The sequence below is a fragment of the Ambystoma mexicanum genome, chromosome 4p (assembly GCF_040938575.1).
Source record: "Ambystoma mexicanum isolate Mex_15411 chromosome 4p, UKY_AmexF1_1, whole genome shotgun sequence".
NCBI lineage: Eukaryota > Metazoa > Chordata > Amphibia > Caudata > Ambystomatidae > Ambystoma > Ambystoma mexicanum.
Genome location: NC_090927.1, coordinates 131,949,531 through 131,969,352, shown reverse-complemented (window position 1 = coordinate 131,969,352; position 19,822 = coordinate 131,949,531). Strand labels below are relative to the sequence as shown.

The window sequence follows — 19,822 nt, the reverse complement described above, 5'->3', positions numbered from 1 at the left end:
GTAAATTCTCGATATGGTGGATACACCTTGAAACTGTTTATAAAGACTCTGAAAGTAAGATCCTCCCCAAAACCATATATGGCTCGGATGTTTATCCCTTATCCACCTTGGAGTATTTGCCAACTCTTGAAGCTCGGATTTGGAGAAGGACGTTACGTGTACCTAACTCGGTCCTGATACATGCAATCAGATACGAGTTGGGCATTGTATCCCTGAGAGCTAGAGCACACTGGAAAATTATGTCACTTGCAAAAAAGATATTATGCCCATTTGTTTCTAGGGAAATTTCAGAGTGAAGGATAATCCACATTTGCATCCCTTGAAATGCGTTTGAAATGAGGGTGAATGACAAATGTTCAAAATACACAATTTTGATAAATGCTGCTCTAGAAATTGTCAGCAACACAGAACAATGCTGGTATCTTTTGGGTCTAGGTTATCTGTGATTGTATGCCCTTGGCTGAGACACAGAAATTATTAAGTGGTTAATTTCAGTTCTTTGGGATTGGGCTGAAAGGATTTTATGAAAGTAGATTGTCTAATTTGTATTTTTTTTACTGGTTGATTATGCTGCAAATATAGCGCAGAGATTGCATTTCTCCAGCATTTAAATCTCTGCATTGGCTCCCAGTGGCTGCAAGGATTAAGTTCAAAACCCTCTGCATTGTCCACAAGGCCTTCTGGGGCCTGGGGCCTCAATACCTCCAACTCTCTCTACGCAAACACCTTCCTACTCAAGCTCTTCGCCCCTCCGGGTAAGTAGCTTCTCCAAGCAACGAGTTGGTGGTAGATCTCTTTCTTCGGCTGGGGCCTCCCTCTGGAACAGCCTCCCTGCCTCTCTGAAACTTGAGGGTAGCCATCTCCAGTTCCGGAAGCCCATACAAGACCTTCCTCTTTGCTTCTGCCTTCTCTCTTCCTCTCCCCTGCTGATTTCCTGTCTGATATTGCACTGGTCACCTGGCTACCCTCTGATTCAGGCGCAGGTCCCTGCCCGCCCAATTTCAAACCTGCACTGCCTCCCGACAAACCTTGCACTTGGGTCTGTATTTGTAACTCTACAGTCCCCCTACCTGCACTTTTGGACACCTGCTGTCTGCACTTACCCTTGCACCTGCCGCCTGCACTTCTTGTTATTGTTTTTATCCATGTACAGCACTGCCCCCTCCCCTTTCCCCTGGCACTTTTCCCCTTCCCCTTCCCCTGCACTTGCGCAATCTCAATGTCACCAGGCCTAGTAAGATGGTTGTCTCTGTCCTCCCTCTTTTCCCCCTTCCTTGCCTCGCCCGCCTTGAAACACTTGTGTATAGGCACGTTACAAATGCCATGTCATCATCATATGCAGGCGGAGACCCCACACACCCCCCTCTTTAACACCCGTGCATTATTATTAGCCTAAACCCACCCTCCACATATATTTGCCGCAAAATCTGATAAAAGCATTTTGACGAAATCTACTTCGATGGAATCTGCTGCAGTCAAAACTCCTGTTATCGATTATTTCCGTTGCAGAGCTGCTTTTAATAGTATATATTCAAATATGTATTTGTATAATACTTTAAAAGTTGGAGACTCCAGCTGCTGTTGCAGAAATGATTGCAAGCAGCTGGAAAGTAGAGCAAAAAAGCCTGTGTTCCATTGTATGTCTCTTACGTTAATTTCATTTGAGTTTGTATTTTTCATTTGCGTGCTTCCTTTATTCATTTTCATTTCATGATTACTTTTTTGTTTCCCCATTCCTGCTTGTCTGCTTTCTTTGCTTTCATTATTTACCAGGTCACAGTACAGGGTGGACGCGTCCAGTCGAATAGCCGATGAACATGCACTGATAGCCAGCTATGTGACCCGGCTGCAGAATGGTACACGGTTAGTTATAGTAAAGCCTTCCCGAGTAAACCTGCTCCACCCACAGAAAACAGATTGCAAAAAGAAAATATTTTGAATGATTTGCTCAATAACTGAATTGCTTGATTTTTTTTTTACTCTTAAAAACAAAACTACTCACATAGTAGCTCAATTCTATTTCTGAAATCGCTTTTGCATGAGGCGTAAATCTGTGCAAACTGTGTTGCTTTATACAAGAATGCATTTATATTCAGGGCCATCAGCTGGGCTTATTGTTTTAAAGAAACTTACTTTATGAAATCTGTGACAAGTATATATTTAATTTAAAATAATAAACAGTTCTGGGATGATTTCGATTCCAAACCGATTAGGCTATGCCTATCCAAATAACCCTGATCTCTTTAATAATACAGCTGTGTTTTAAATATTTTCCCCACGTTAGGGTCTTCTAAGACACCTTGCACAAAGAAACAAACTGCATTCTGACAGCCCAGGGTGGTGGTAGAACATATATTGCCTTTACTAGGATTAAATGGGACCGAAAGATTTAGAAAATCATGCATAAGCCTGGCCAGTGCACAGTTATAATCCCAAACCACTGTTTCGAATGGATTGTGTCCTCCAATGTATTCCACATCTTTGACATGTAATGTCCACAGCTGTGCTGCTTTGGATATTGTTCGGCAGAGGGCGTCATGCGTCGATGGCGTCGGCTCGATGTCCCTCGAAGGCCTCCGTCGAGGGTGACGTCATTGGATGTTATAAGTAGCACGCACGGCGCCTGTAGCCTCAGTTTCGTTTTTTCCGCAAACGTGTTTGCTTTGAGAACTCAGCGCGCCTCGTGTTATCTACTTCGATAATGTCTTCTTCTTCTACCCCGCCGACCCCGCGGTCTGGATTTAAACCACGCCACCATCCAATGCCTCCTTCTTTCCACCCCTAAATTTGACAAGAATACAGGTTACATAAGGAAAAAAGGTTATTAAATAACCTTTAATAACACTCTGTTTTTGTTGAGGATTCTTGCATAGGGCTTTGGACCTCATTGATTTAGAACAAAGTAATAGCCAACTCCTTGTTGTTTGGTTTTTGTTATTCTCTTACGCTCCACTTGGGTGTTCCTCAGAGGTTGAGGGCCTGTATATATTCGTATTCCTTTGTATCTGTTTTTATATAGTTTTTGGGCAGCGCTTTGGCACAGGCGCTAAACAATTATAATAAAGAAGAATAAAAACTGGTGGAAGGAAGTGGGCACTAAGATTTAAGCCTTAAAAAAACACGCATCTCGGCTTCCATAGAGCAATAGTACATCTTTTCAGATATTCTGCTGTTCCTTCTTATGTAAACCAATGTTTCACTACTAAAAAGCTTCTGCCTACTAGTGTGATCCCAGGTAGGCAGCCTGTGGCTCGCCAGACGTTTTTTCCTACAACTCCCACCTGCCCTAGCTTGTTTAGTTAATGGTGAGGGTTTGTGGGATTCGTAGGCCAAAACATCTGGAGAGCCACCAGTTCAATGGTGAAAAGATCAAGGGATTCATACTACTCCCCTCCTTTTGCAATATGCCTTGCCATATTAAGTGCCAAACCCACCCTTGATTTCGCTGTTTGGGGCATCCAAACTCTGCCATAACCTAAGCATGTGGAGCCATTCCCTACACACTACACATATACCGCATGGTTGTGTATTCTGATATTGAATCTCAATGTTTAGCAGTTTAAGCAGCAGTGATATCTTTTTGGCTGGTTGAGTGGTGTTGAAAGGCCCCAGTGTCCTGATGGAACGGGCCGGATCTTCCACAGGGTCGGGCCGTTGTATCTTTTTCTGGAAGATTATTAGCACGATGTTGCCGCTCTGTGATCAGGAAATTGAAATGTATACATCAATGTTTCTTAATCCAGGCTCCAATCAATCCACTTTGACTTAACCTTCTTGTATGTTTCCAAAGCTTCTTGGAGACATGTTTCTCGCCACCTCATGCCCTCTGCTTAAGAGGCTGTGGCTGTTTCAGGGCAGGCTATAGCTATATCAGCAGTTTCATATGCTACATGCTCCTCTTTTCTCATCTCATTTTCAGCTGTTGTGAATGGCATGATTTAAAGGGATCTCCCATTTGACAAAAGGAATATGGGCAGACCTAGGGCTTGGGCGTCCATGAGGAGGAATGACATATGGGGTTCTGGGGACCCCAACATTTGCACTTTTGAAGGGGTGAGCAGAAAGTGGGGGGCACTGAAAACCCACATAATGTTCCAGCAGGTGGGACTCATAGAACGCTTAAAGTGCGCACAGTGGAACCCTATGGAATGAATAGAAGAAAGGCATTGGTAAGGTGATCCCAGTCCACTTGATAAGGCCATTACATGCCATTCCTTGCCGATGATCATCTTGGACCTTAGTTTAAAGATTAGAGGGTTCTGCTAAGAAAAGGGGCGGTGTAGAAATAACATGACTTGCCAAATGTGCTGTATGAGATAGCTTCCTAATCTCCTGACTGGATCAGTATACGACTCTGCGATGGGTTCAGCAAATCATTTTCATACGTTAAATTCCCTTTCTCACAGTGAAAGCAGCATGATGATCCACGGCTTCCAAGATGCCCCAGAGCTGAGAATTAACACACCTTATGGGAGGGCCAAGATCTCTCAGTAGACTAGTCTTTCTGTTGGATTGTAAGACTGTGATCGTGAATACATTCTCCTGGCCATACACTTCCTGGGTCTCTCGCTGGACTCTTGGAAAAAGTTAGTTTTAAGAAGAATCCAAAAGGATATTTTTTCTGATCGCAGTATGAATTCCCCACAAAGACTTCAGTGTACCGGCGACATTCACTAAAATTCCAGCAAACATTGCAGTGAGACCTGTACAGTGCTGTAGTCGGGGCTCTCCACAGTAAAATGTTGCTATTAAGAGTGTGTGGTCTAATGCTGGAAAGGGCATGATCGCCAATGGGCAATTTCAGAGGTTGAGGTTGTGGTGGTGTTCAAGGATGTATGGTCAGATTGGGGTTTGGTGCACAAGGCGTGTGCACACCTTTTACTTTATCTGACAAAGTGTTGCTGTAGTCCCTACTTCCAGGATGAGAAACCTATCCGGCACCCTTTTGGAAGTGAAAGCCATCTTTCCCGATCTGCAGTCCTTTCTTCAGATTTTCTACTTTACGGTGGTTCCTGCGTATATATACATGATGGCTAGGCTCTGTCCACACAATCAAGGGTGGATTTCCTGGAATGTTCTTTGCCACCTTGCAGCTGAAGTATAAAATGTGTTTTTATCCACAGCATATCCCCTCTTCTAATCCATAGAGCAAGTCATTGGAAAGCTTAAAGCCCCAGAAAAATCCATCATGCCACACAAAAGGGAAAACTTAAACAACCTCCACCATCCATGTGTCTAAAGAAGCTGCCATGACAAACCTTGAGCAGCCTGGCTGGCGACCCCTGTGTCTCGAGGCCACATTCTACATGGCGCTTGAAGAAACCATCCCAAAGAACTGCCTTTCCATCACTGTCGCTTCAGTCCCTGTTAAAGGTTCATGATGGTGGCCGTGAAATCATTGAATGCTGCATGAGCTTTTAAGCAGAAAGTTAGCCATGTTTGTCGATCATCTGATAGTTTGTCAAATGGTCCATATAGGAGAAAAATAGATCAAAATAAGGTTTAGTCTAGGACTAATAAGACAGTGATAGCAGATGGAAGCTTGTATTTATTACAGTCAACTGTAAACTGATTTAGTGCGAGCTTAGACATCTTGAGGAATCAAGCATGATTGGGGGATCTTTTTGAGATCAGGGGAAAGGTCTTCAGTAAAAAGTGGAGAAAATTGAAAGTTGCGCTTTTGGCTGGTGTACAATTACTTCACACAGTGCCGGGAATGCAAAGGAATGTAATGGCGCTTAAGGAGATGCATGACCCGCAATAAAAGGGAGGTTTTATTGCTGTTGTACATGTCATAGACTTAGTCTCTTTTGAAGTATTGACAGTTTCTGCAGGACAAACCAGAAGCATAAACACAGATTGGATGTTTCACAAAGCATTGCCATGCAACCCTGTAGTCATCCAAAATTCGATTCCGCAGTATGCCCAGCGCCCAAACATCATTCAAGACCACTAGGAGCTATAAAGCTCAAACAACACTCATCCAACTTAATGTTTTCCACCTCAGTCAGAGGAACCTATCAATCACTACCAGACCCTGATCAAAGAGAACCACACACTGCAACATTACCCCTTGCTATATCCGTCCACTGATATGGCTCCCCTCTGCCTTTGACCCCTCACAGATAAAAGAACCATTTATTGCCACTGCCACCAGAGTGTACTTCAAGAAATTCCCTAAGACACAGACTACACATATAGTCTGTCCTGGACAATATGACGCAAGTCCCCAACTTATCACTTCTGCCTGGCCATGAATTTTCTAACTCAAAACTATGCAACTCCTGCCAGATAGCCTATTAATCAGAGCTACAGTCTTGCTGCTCTCAGTTCTTCAAAGTCCACCTTTTTTACCATTATCTGCATATTACTGCTGTAGCTCCCAGCACCCATTGGCTGCTATACTGGGCTGACACAGAATTATGCAAAGGTCGAACCCCATCAATTTCTTTTTTTGTTTAAATAATACGTGTTGTGTAACAGTGCTAAAAGGATGACATCTTATATTAGAAATAAAACATTACTTTCTTTCATTCTGGTGGATCATGAAGACATAGAGACACAGTCTAACTAATCTCCTGCAATCTGTCAAAGGTCACCCTCCTTATTCACATAGTATTCCATTTAGATTTATTTATTTAGTGTCTTTTATTGTGTTGCAGTTAAGTAGCCCAAAAGGACTGAGGGTATTCTAGAGTATATATGTAAGAGACAAGTGTTTTTCAATAAGGCAAACAGGTCAGGTAGTAGTTGAACCTGTGTGGGACAGACAAGAAAAGTTCATATTTAATGATGTGTGGGAGATTTGGTGGGTTGTCTAGGCAAATATTTTAAAATATGTTTATTGGTTAAAAAAAGTAAACCTTTACAAAAATACATTCTTGAAATCAAACGAGAAATACATTAAAAGGACAACATAATTACAAATTTGTACTAAGAAATAATTCATAATAAAACCATCTAAGACCACATAAATACCATTAATATACTTCTCCAGCATGGGGTCTGGCATGGATTCACATGCTCATGAATATTCCCCGTTGTCAGGCTGGAAATCCTCGGTAACGAAAAAATCAGTATCAGTTTCGTTTCTGATCTGTCTTTCGTAGTAGTAAACAATCACTGATCTCTGCGTCATACTGACCACAGCCAATGACTGCCCTCTCCCTAAGCCCCGCCTCTGGCAGCCATCTTCAGATTTTTACCGCAAGTTCAAGTGTTGGGAGTCCTCGTGCTTAGCTCTCAAGCTTTTACTGCGTGTTTCGCGATTTTTCAGGTGAATCTTCACATTTTTTCGGTTAATCGAGCCTCAGGCTCCACCGTTTCTACTCCCGTTAACGGCTACCCGTTGCAGGATTTTCCTACGCCCCTCAAGGGTGAAGATTTCGTCGAATCAACTTCTTGGAGGATTCCAGAAGATTTGCGGCCTACTTCGAGATGGCCCAGGACGCGAGTTCGTCACCCGGACCAAGCTGTTTCGCAGCTGCCCTGGATGCGGGCTGCAGAATGTGTTTAAGGAGGACGAACATTCGCAATGCCTCTACTGTCTTCATGGGGACAAGACTCATGTAGAGAAGGACTGCCAGTTCTGCAAGAACTTGTCGGAGCGGACCATGACGGACCGCCGATCCTGTCTCGCCAGCTGGTTGGAGAAGGGCTCAACGGGTGAGAAGAAGAAGAAAGGGTCCGAGCGGGCTTCTAAGTCCTGTGCGGGCGCCCCGGCGACGGGGGCCCAACACCAGGCCAAGCGCTGCGAGTACGCTGGCTCCGGGAGCGCCGAAAGGTCGGGCTCTTCGGTCGCCAGGCAGGGCGCGCCTTCCCCGGCACCGTCAACCACGAGCCAGCGCTCCGGAGTTGGGGAAGAGGAAGTCCGAGACCCCGGGTAAGCTTCGGGAGAAGCCCCGTCCGATCTCGGAAGAGGGGGAGCGAGGCGTCGCCCCTCCCCCTAAGGAGAAGGCCCGGGACGCACCTAAGGTGGTGAAGGCCCCTACCCAGCAGGCAAAGGCCTCTATCGAGGCGATCGCAGCGACTCTGGCCAAGCCGCAGAGAACCCGCCAGTGGAGACTGCCTCCGTGACTAGAGTTTCCCTGCCACCTAGGAGGGAATCCTCTTTTCAGCCCATCGTCATGGCCACCATGATGGAAGAAGCGAGGGGGGGCACGATAGCCTCCTCGAGCTCGGAGTCAGCCTCGGAGGAGGAACTGACCGAGGCCGTGAGGAATCTCGAAGTCCAATTCGAGAAGGTCCGATCCCGTAAGGGAGATCCTCGGGAGATAACCGAGGAAGACGAGGATGTTGAGGAAGAGCAGCCTTTCCTTCCGCCGCAGCCGGAACCTAGGCCTCAGGATAGCTCGGCAGCCATTTTGTCTGCGATCCAGTCCTTATGCTCTGAGATAAGGACGAGATTACCACGGCCCAGGCTGGAGGACCCGCAACCTGGCCCGTCGGGAAGTCCTCAGAACAAACGACGGAGGACCCAACCCTCTCCTCCACTCGCCCCCGTAAGGCCTACAGTTCCCTCCTCATCCTCCCACGAGTCGGGAGATGTGCGATGGGCTCGACGACGGGTTCTGAGGGCGACGGCGACGACGACGGAACAGGTCTCCTGTCGCACGTGCCTCGCTGCCTGACGAGATTGGCTCATCCCACGCCATGATCGCCAGGGCGTCCGAATTGTTCCAGCTCTGCCCGGTGGAGCAGAAAAAGGAAGGTTTCCTCTATCAGCGCCGGGAGGCCAAGAGGAAGACTGTCATCGCGGTGCCTCTAATCAATGACATCTGGGAGGAGGGCCTGTCGGTTCTCAAGAACCCCTCCACGGCACCAGCCAAACGGGACCGGTACGAGAAGAAGTACCGGGTCCCCGAAACCACCCCCCTGTGCCTCAGGGCCCAGCCAACGCCAGACTCGGTCGTCTCGGCGGCGGCGAAGAAGAAAGCGGCGGGGTCAGGAGCCTCGACGTCGAATTCCCCGCCGGACGGCGAGGGAAAGAAGTTGGACGCCATGGGGCGCCGAGTCATTTCGTCGGCGGCGACGACGATCAAAGCGGCCAACGCCCTGGCAATCGTAGCCCGTTACGACAGAGAGCTCTGGTTTAAGCTGGCCCCCATATTGGACTTCCTACCGGACGACAAGAGGTCCGAGGCCCTGGAGATACTTCAAGAAGGCGAGGTGGCGTCGGACCACGCCATAACAGTGGCAACCAATATTGCCGATACCGGGTTCCGCCACCTGGGCAACGGTGTTTGCCTACAACGACGGGGTTGGCTCCGGGCGACCGACTTCCGTCAGGACGTCCAGACCAGGGTGTTGGACATGCCGTTCGACGGCAGCAACTTGTTCGGTAAGGCGGTGGACGAATCCCTCCAAGCCATAAAGACGGAGACGGCCAGCGCCCTAGGAGCCCTTCAGCAACGACGGCCCTTTCGGAGCTCCGGAGGCAGACAGGGTGCCTCCAAGGGATCCAGCGTTGGCTCGTCGTCCTACCGCCAGGCGGCACGCTCCTCGTCTCAGGAGGCCTACAGGGGTCGCGGCAAGCAGGGAGCGCCTCGCCGCCGTCGGCAAGGTGGCCAGGGCGGCAAGGCCACCACCTCCAAGCAGGACTGAACCGGCCGTGGCCTCGGGCCCCCACCAAAGCACCCCGGTGGGAGGCCGGCTGACAAAGTTTGTCGGCGTGTGGAAGTCCATCTCCATCGACCGTTGGGTGCTGGATACCCTGGCAAGAGGACACTCTATCGAATTCCTGAAGAAGTGCCCTCACGTTCCACCTGTGGCCAGGAAGGAAAATCATGTCCCGCAACTGCTGTTGGAAGTACGGGCGATGCTCAGGAAAGGCGCCATCGAGCTTGTCCCGAAGAGGCTCCGGGGTGTACTCAAGGTACTTCCTCGTCAGGAAGAAGACGGGCGGCTGGCACCCCATCCTGGACCTTCGTCGTTTGAACAAATACATCAGGTCACAAAAGTTCAGGATGGTCACCCTCCAGCATGTGCTGGGACAGCTGGAGGAAGGCGACTTTCTATCGTCGTTGGACCTGGAGGATGCTTTCTTCCATGTTCCCATCCTCAAAAGTCACCGAAAGTTCCTCAGGTTCATCGTCCAGGGACGCCACTACCAATTCAGAGCACTGCCGTTCGGATTGAAGTCGGCCCCCAGGGTCTTTACCAAGTGCCTGCACCTGTGGAGCGCGGCTGCGCCTGCAGGGGATTCACGTCTACCCCTACCTGGATGACTGGCTCATCCGCTCAAGGACGAGGGAACTCGCCATCGAACACACTGCGAGGACCGTCCAGCTACTCACAGACCTGGGATTCGCCATAAATTACCCAAAGTCCCACCTGGTGCCGTCGCAGGTGGCCCTGTTTCTGGGAGCGAAGCTCGATACAGTGAGGCGCCTGGCGGCACCGTCAGAAGAACGGACGAAGACCATTCTAGGCAAAGTGCAGCGTCTGCTAGCCACGGACGTGGCCAGGGTGAGGTCCATCAAGTCCCTCCTGGGGATGATGTCCTCCTGCATCTACCTGGTGCGCCTCTGCAGAATACGGATGCGCCCTCTTCAAGAATTTCTCGACGCCCGTTGGATGCAGGCGACGGGCACCTTCGAAGACAGCGTCCCCCTCAACGAGGTGTTCCGGCGGGCGATTCTGTGGTGGGGCGTTCGAGCGCACCTCACGGCAGGCAAGGACTTTCAGACGCCGGCATACCAGGAGACGGTGACGACGGACGCCTCCCTGGAAGGCTGGGGCGCCCACACCGGAGATCTCCACGCAAGAGGCCTCTGGCTCCCGGAGGAGAGGCTCCTGCACATCAACGTACTGGAACTCCGAGCCGTGTTCTGGGCTCTCAAATCGTTCCTCCCGTCGCTCAAGGGCAAGGTGGTGCGGATCTTCACGGACAACACCACGACAATGTTTTACATACGGAAGCAGGGAGGCACCAGATCCCCAGCCCTATCCAAGGATGCACAGGATCTGTGGCACTGGGCGGTCGCCCAGGGGATGTTCCTGGTTCCCTTCCACCTGGCAGGAGAAAGAAACACCATCGCCGACTCGCTCAACAGGGAGCTGCGCGCGTGTCACGAGTGGGAACTGCGCCAGGATCAGGTTGATCAACTCTTCCGACGATGGGGCAAACCTCAAATCGACCTGTTCGCAACAGCGACGAACTCGAAGTGCAAGAGGTTTGCCAGCAGGTTTCCCCAGCCGAGAAGCAGGGCGATGCGTTCTTGTTCCCCTGGGATGGCCTATACCTGTATGCGTTCCCTCCGTTGCCGTTGCTACTTCGACTCATCAACCAGCTCAAGAGGTCCCGGTGCAGGATGATCCTCGTCGCACTGGCGTGGCCCAGGCAGATCTGGTTCCCGGACCTTCTGGACTTGTCAACGTCCCCTCCCATCAAGCTGTCGGCGGACGCGGACCTTCTCTCCAGAGAAGGAGGCGCCATCTTCCACCACGACCCGGCGTCGCTGAACCTGCAGGCTTGGCTCCTGCAGCGCTAGAGTTTGGAGGCTACGATATACCGGCCGATTGCAGAGAGGTTCTTGCAAAGGCCAGGGTGTCCTTGACTGTCAAATGCTACGGTCATAAGTGGAAGAGGTTCTCTATCTGGTGCCGAGCACAAAAGATCAACCCCCTACGGATTACGGCCCCTCAAGTGCTGCCGTACCTGCTATCGCAGGCAAAGGCTGGGCTAGCCCATGCCTCCATTAAGATTCATCTGGCGGCGATCTCCAGATATACCAGAACCGCAGGACGGACGTCCCTGTGGTCCCATCAACTGGTAAATAGTTTATGAAAGGACTGTTCCGGTCGTTCCCGTCGGTGAAGGCCCCAGCCCCGGCGTGGGAACTTAACGTGGTGCTGACCAGGCTCATGGGGCCCCCATTCGAGCCGATGCACTCCGCACCGATGAAGTTTGTGTCGTGGAAGACTGCATTCCTGGTGGCCATTACCTCCGCACGACGAGTCGGAGAGATCCAGGCCCTATCCTGCAAAGCACCGTACTTGACTTTCCATGCCTCGAGGGTGGTGCTTAGAACGCACCCCTCCTTTATGCCCAAGGTGCCGTCGGACTTCCATCTTAACGAGCCCCTGGTGTTACCTGTTTTCTTCCTGTCTCCTTCGTCGCCGGCCGAGAGGACTTTGCACTCGCTGGATGTGGCTAGAGCGCTGAAGTTCTACGTGGACCGCACAAAGAGTTTTCGGAGGACATCACAGCTATTCGTGAACTTCGGACCTGTGAATCAAAGGAAGGCTCTCTCGAAGTCTTCTATTTCCAGATGGCTCTCCGGCTGCATCATGCACTGCCACCGGTTGGCTAACCGACCGCTGCCAGGCCGTCCGAGAGCCCATTCGACCAGAGCGATTGCTGCTACTACGGCGTTATCTGGTGTGCCCCTGCTGGACATCTGCAGGGCTGCTACGTGGAGGTCGACGCACACCTTCACGAGTTTCGACTGCGTCGATCCGGATTCCAGGGAGGAGTCCAGGGTCGGCCAAGCAGTGCTGCGCAACCTGTTCACTTAAGGTGAGCCTGGTGAGGAGGTAAGAGATGCTTAATGTTGAGTTTTTTGTATTGCTTAATGTTGAGCCTTTTGCCACCTCCCGTGGTTGTGCATGTGTGTACTGCTATGTATTCTTATATTCATGAGCATGTGAATCCATGCCAGACCCCATGCTGGAGAAGGAACAAGTTACTTACCTGTAACTGTTGTTCTCCAGCATGGGTCTGCATGGATTCACATGCGAACCCTCCCGCCTACCCCTCTGCGACTCTTCACTTGGTCATGCTGCCACTTCACGTGCTACCAAATCTGAAGATGGCTGCCAGAGGCGGCATTAGGGAGAGGGCAGTCATTGGCTGTGGTCAGTATGACGCAGAGATCAGTGATTGGTTACTACTACGAAAGACAGATCAGAAACGAAACTGATACTGATTTTTTCTTTACCGAGGATTCCCAGCCTGACGACGGGGAATATTCATGAGCATGTGAATCCATGCCAGACCCATGCTGTAGAACAACAGTTACAGGTAAGTAACTTGTTCCTTCTCCAGCATGGGGTCTGGCATGGATTCACATGCCCATGAATATAAGAGGAACCTAGAAAAAGGATGTTACAATAATTGATTTTACAGAGTACTAGGGCCCTAGCTAGCGTAATGTAGCTGTTAGGTGACAGAAATGATTTGCAAGCGTTAATCAGCTTGTTGGTGTACGTAGTAGTTGATGCGGTGGCACTCACTTAGTTCTTCAGCGAGAGGGTGGGGGTGAACGTGCCCATACAACATTGGGATCAAACTTGTCTTCCCTAGTACATGGCAATATAGCCCATGCATGGATCTGCTGGGTGCGGGCAGATTGGTCCACACTCCGTTCCATGCATTCCCTAGCCCCTCTATTGGGGGCTGTAAGAAGATTCAATTCAACACTACAGCTAAGTCAATGCCTAGTCTGGGATACTGAATGGTAACCCTTATTGATATATCTTTATGTCCAGTTCATGAGTTCTGGATGACTACCCCATATAACACCCCTCTCTTAGAATCCCCCTGACCCCACTGAGCCAAGAAGTAGTTCTGTTTTGCAAGTTGAAAAGGTTTATTTGAGAAATAAGACAAAATATAGATACCACGCTTTTATAATAAATTAATAATCGATATCGCCCTTATAAATATAATGTTAATCAACAATGGGTAATCTGACACTAGCACACTTCTTTATAATCAATGAGGAGTTAGTATAGGATGGATCAAGTAGCAAAAATACTTTTATGATTTCAAGGGAAAAGCATTTAGGAATAAAAGGCAGTACAGAAATACTTGAGATGATTTTAGCAAAAGATAATATAATCACTTTTTCTCTGGCAATTCACCCCCGTCCCCTATGCAATGTAAGACATGGAAGTAGATGGAAAGAGGAGCACACAGTTCTCAGGAATGCAATCAAATACAATACGAAATTCAGTTCCCCCCCAGCAAGCTTAGAGAAAACCGGTATGAGTTTTAAAACACAGGCCCAAGTGCTTTGAATGTGGTGGCAATGAAGTGAGAAATATGCTGAAAATGCTTTTAATTCCCTTTTGGAGGTTCGGGGTGAGTGAGAGATAGTTGGGATGAGTTCAGGCTCACTTTAGCAATGATTCAGAGATGGTGATTAAGAGGCAAACAAATTTCTAGCAAGGAAAGAAATGACTGCTGATGGTTACACGTGGCTGGATTTTTAACCAAATCGCAAATCGCGGAGTAGCAAGTCTAGGCTTGTTGAAAAGCTGAGATTCTAAGCTTTCAGAGGAACGTTAAACCAAGTTTGTAGCCCAAACGGTTCCAGAGATATGAACGAATTTGTAAAGGTCGTTTTTTGGATTTTTTTATTTTTTTTATTTGATTTAATTGTACAAACAATTTTTTCAAAGGTAAAAATAAAGAAAAAAAGTCCAATATTTCCATAGATTCCAAAGAGGTCCCTTTCAGCCTTAAGTGATCCCAAAGAAAGCACGAAAAGAAAGTCCCTTCCATGTCCTCCATTTTGACCCATAATGTTTATTTCGCTGCCTGACCTGTTGGATTCTTTACGTAGTTCTAGTTATTCTTAAGGTCTTTAACTAGTTTCTGTTGGCAAGCTTCCTTCCATTTATTTATTTATTTATTTAATCCTTTAAGTCTCTTCGTGTACTCACACATTTTCACACATGAAGTCTTTCACTTCGATGAAATTCTTTTTATTCCCCTGGCAGTTCCTCCTATTACTTTTACTTAGTTGTTAGCTTAAGGTTTTCAAAGAAGGATGCTACTGCGATCACATTTTTGTTATTTTCTCCTTCGTTAAAGGCTTGCCACCAGTTATCCTCTGTCAGTGTGGAAAACGATTGCATTATTTTCCCTAGATAAGCTGCTCTCGATGTATTGGTACCTTCACATTCGAGTAGAAGATGTCGACTAGTTTCAACTGTCTCCTCTGATTTGCAGTATCTACATTTATTATCTGATGACAATTTCCTTATAAATTGGATTTCGTTAGTATGTAGTTGATTTAATCGAAATCTCAAGTATGTTCTAGCCAGCCTTTTATCCGGGAACTTTTTCAGATAACCTCTTGTATCGTATAGTTTTTTCGGGGCCGTTGGGAAATCTTTCATCAGCTTATATGATCGCGCTATGTCCTCTGTCCTAATCCAATCTGCTTCAAATAGTTTTTTTGATATTTTGGCTGGGTTTGTTTCAAGTATCTCTTCCGCGACATCTAGATCTTTCAATAACTTCATATTTCTCAGCTTCCAATCTTTTACTGCCCGAATCTTGTTCGTTGTCATCTCGTTTTTCACCAACTCCAAAGGTTTTAGTTTATTCTTCAGTTGGAGCTTTCGATATAGCATTAGCATGTTTCTCTCCTGGATCGCTTTTAATGACACGAGACATAGCTCTCGCCTTAACAGTGGTATAGGTGTAGATTGTGCCAGATTAAGCACTTTCTTCCAGAAATAGCTCTCTAATTTAGTCCACAGTATGTTAGGTATTAGGAACATTGCATCCGCTCCATAAAGGATTGCAGGGACCACCTTTGCCTTATAGAAGTTGATAACTGCCAATAATGAAAATTTCCCGTATTTTTTGTCAATCATCCTTGCTTGTGTTGTTAACGTTTTTATCTTTGTCCATAGCAGATTTTGCATTGTTATTTCTGACTCGTTGATTGACATCATGACTCCCAGATATTTGAAGTCTTTTACTTTTTCCAATTTTAGCCCCTCCGCAAACCAGTTCTGTTTGCTTTGATTCTTCTTTTTCTTGCCTTCCCAGGCCATTATTTTGTTTTTTTCTGGATTTAACTTTAGGTTATTCTGCTTCAGATATATGATCAGATTCGTCAACTGTCTTTGCAGACCTATCGGCGTATTATCCATCAAAATAATATCGTCTGCATATAACAAGCGCGATATTTTTTCACCACCAATAGCAGGAGGGAAGCATCTTATTACCTTCTCGTGCTCAGCGTAATCAGCAATGTATGCGTTAAATAATGCCGGGGCCAGGGGGCAGCCTTGTTTCACTCCCCTGAAAGTTGGAATTTCCCTCGACAATAATCCATCTTGCCCAAGCCTTACTTTAAAAAATGTGTCCTGGTACAATGCTTGAATCGGGCCCATAATAGCTGGAGGGCATTTCATAGCGTCCAGCTTTTCCCATAGTTTGTCCCTGTTGACCTGGTCAAACGCCTGTACCAGGTCAACAAATGCCATATATACGGGCTGACCAGTCTGCATAGCCTTGGCCTTGATTGTTGTTAGCGTCAGTATATTGATCGATGTTCCTGCATTTTTTACAAATCCTGTCTGGAATGGATCTCCCCCGTTTTTGGCTATGAGCCAGGTTTGAAATGCTTCCAAGGCGAGCCCGCCGTATATTTTCCCAATGACATCCAACAAGGATATTGGGCGGTAGTGGCATGGGTCTTCTCGATTTCCACGTTTAAAGATTGGAACCACTATCGCTTTTCTCCATGAAGCTGGTATATTTTGCTCCTGGTTGCAGGTTTTAAAGATGTTACTAATCAAGGGAGCCCATATTTCTTGGTGTTGTTTTACGTCACTATTTGTGATCCCATCCGGCCTCGGGGCCCTTGAGTTGGTAAGTTTTTTGATTTTTGCCAGGATATCTTCTTCCTTTGTTGCGATCTCCCACGGCGAGTCAGTCCCCTTTTTCCTTTTTTGCAGGCAGGCACACTCTATGTCGGGCAGTGGAGCATATAGGTTGGAGAAGTGGGAGATCCAGCTCCCTTCTCCCACACAGTTTTGTAGTGTGGTGGTAGATGACATCATAGTTCCCTTTATAAGGGTCCAAAAATCTCTTGATTTTTTCCCGCATAATGTTTTTAACATTAGCTCCGAATCTGCCTGGTAAAGGGAGTGCCTTATTTGTATTATCCAGGATTTATAGTTCCTGTTGGCGCTCTTCCAACTTTCATGCGCTACTTGAGTATCGGATCTGATCGCCATCCGCTTTAGTTTTCGTAAAGTTCTTCTTATTGTTACTAATTCCTGGTTATAGGCATGAAGATGATTCATTGGGGTCTTTTTGGTTTTGTTTGTCGTCTTCATATATTTATTTAACAGAAGTGTGTAATCCGTCATCCTCTCTGACTTCTTTTTTTTTGTATTAACTTTCCCATCCATTATCCTGGAGTATTTTTCAGAAATCTGCTTTATTGCGTTCTCCGTCAGTTTTAACCTGGATTCCTTGATGTTCACATCTATATCTTGGTTAAAGAGCTGTTGGGGTTTCTGTAAGTTCGCCCACCTTATATGCTGTAAATTGTGGTCACTATTTTGAGTCCTTACTATCGCAAAACTAACTATAGTTCCCAGCAGCTCCTTGGACACAAATGTGTGGTCTAATGTCCCTGATTGTTCCATTCTTTGCCAAGAAGGGATCACCAGGTTTTTATCTGATCGTACCCAATGCAGGTTGTGCAGGTCTCTTGATCTCAATATTCTTTCGAGTTGTTCACCTCTTTTCAAGATTGGCGCAGATTTTGGTAAATGTGATCGTTGGTTTCCAATGTTCTTGCATATAGCATTGAAATCCCCTGTGATTATAGTGTGATTACACGTTTGGTTTTCCGCATTTTCATCTAGAATACTTATAAGATTTTCCAGATATAACTCGTCCCTACTTGACTCTGGGTTCCAGTACGTGTTAATTAGTAGTATGCGCTCTTCCTTTTCTCTACTACTGCTGTCTGTATATTTCCAGGATATTGTTAAAACTTGGAATTGATCGCAAGAGTTTTGTTGTTCTATCACCTCCAATCCGATACCTGATCTTATTGCTGTAAGTAAGCCGGCTGTGGGACGGCCTTTTAGGCCCTGTTTTGCGGGTATAGCGAATGTAGAATATCCATCCATTGCTGGTTTCTGTGTTAACCATGTCTCCTGTAGACATAGTATATCCCATTGCCCCAGATTCACGTCACTCTTTACAGTTAGGTGACTGAACCCTCGTGTATTCCAAGAGGCCATGTCTATGAAAAAGTTTCTCCGTGTCATTAAGGAACATTCTTTTACCAGTTGATCAACCTGAAGGATCCCGATCAGGTTTTCTGGTTGCTAGTTGTGTATCTTTATATATGTGTCCGACACTTTCCATGACCAGTTTGGCGGTGATCTCCTCACAATTTCCGCTGCGCGATTGCAAGCATTATCTTTTCCCTTTTCTGATTTAGCCTGCTTTCTTTCTTTATGTGAAAGTTTGTCATCCACATCCCTATTATAGTTGTCCCTAGGGGAAAAAGATCCATCTCCTTGGTTTTCTTTTGACCTTATACACATTTTGACCGTAGAACGATCTTGATATGTTCTTAGATGTTCCGACCCATGGTTACTCTTGCGGGCCGAATCTTTACTTCCTCTTAATCCATGTTGGTTTTCTTTTTCTTTTTTCTCCTTTACTGGGTGTTTTTGATTTTGTTCGACTTCACCCGTCCTTTCCCTTCCTTTTAGGTTTCCCCATTGAGTATTTCCGATGTTTTTATGAGGCGTATCTTTTATCTGATCCTCTTGTCTTGACGTCTTAATCCGTGATTTCCTCAGATCATATCCCAGGATATCAAAGTTTGCTGTTTCGTTCTCAAGCATCGTTTTGATATCTTCTGACTTAATATGTAGATATGAACAGTCTTTTCTCCCAGTTTCACAGGGTTCTACCATCCATAAATCTCGATTTTCAACGCATCGTAATCTTGGAATCTGTTTGAGTAGGTTAATGATTGTATTTCTGTTTAGAATTAGATTGTCTTTAGACCTTTTTTTCCGTTCCAAACGAAATATGCAAGAGCTTTGTATTCTAGACGGGTATGATTTTTCAGTTTGATCTTTTTTTGGTATTTTTTGTCTCTGCTCATTACTCCACCTTTGTTTCTGGCTTGTCGGAGAATAGTTTCTATCCATGATGTTCCTGGGTTTATTTCTAGGTGGAGTAGCCCCTATTTCCTTCTTCTGGTCGGATTTCTTTCTTTGAACTTCTTTCCGGCCTGCTGTACATTTCTGTGTCCACTTACTTTCCTCTAGGGTTAAATTTCCTTTCCCTATTGTAAACAGCCTCTTGTCTTGATTTTCTTTTTGATTGTTTGCAACCTTATCAGCCTCTCCAGATTTTTCATTCTCTCCTATGATACGAACCTTCTTCTTAGGTTCCATTTCCATGTTAGAGAGGTCCAGTATGACTGCTTTTCTTTTAAATCTTGGAGATGCGTTATTTTCTGTTTCGTATTCGTCCACTGTATATACGCTCCATTCACTTATATCAGTTCCTGAATCTATTGTCTCGTCAAGCGGTTGACTACAGTTAGTAATAATTTTATTTGTTGTCTTATTGGCATTTTTTTCCGTACACATTTTCTTTCTTGTTTGTTTAGACTGGCTATTATCGTTCACTGTACTTGTTAATGATTGTGGACTGCTCACAATTGATTTTTGATTAGTGAATATTCCAAATGTGAAATTTGTTTTAGTTCCTGCCTCTTTCTCTTTCCCCTTCTGGGTTATAGCCACTTTTTCTTTCTGTTGTTTTGTCTGCTTATTCTTTACTTCCAACCCATCTTGGGTCTCCTTTCTTGCTATTTTAGCGTTTCCATTGGGTTCTTTTGAGGACACTTTTTTCCCACCTTCTATCACATTCTTCTTCTCCAGATCTGAGTTCGTCGGTGAAATTCCTCTGTTCTCTTTCTCTGTCCGCCCGTCTTCATGTATTTTCAATAACCTGTCTTTTGCTGTTACATATCCTTCCAGATATGTTAATTTCGTGTTCATGAGGGCGATCAAGGAAGTCTGGTCC

The 19,822-nt window shown here is 46.4% G+C and overlaps 1 protein-coding gene across 7 annotated transcripts in view; it reads left to right on the top strand.

Moving 5' to 3' along the window:
- The window catches only part of DTNB (dystrobrevin beta), a 1,559,893-nt gene that overhangs the window by 1,136,887 nt on the left and 403,184 nt on the right, over nt 1–19,822 (top strand). For 5 of the 7 annotated variants that reach the window (XM_069605562.1, XM_069605560.1, XM_069605561.1 and 2 more), the window contains one exon: nt 1,774–1,863. The exons of the other annotated variants lie outside the window; for them this stretch is intronic. In XM_069605562.1, coding sequence (XP_069461663.1) covers nt 1,774–1,863 — 90 coding nt within the window. The remainder of the gene's footprint in view (nt 1–1,773; nt 1,864–19,822) is intronic. 7 annotated transcript variants of the gene reach the window in all.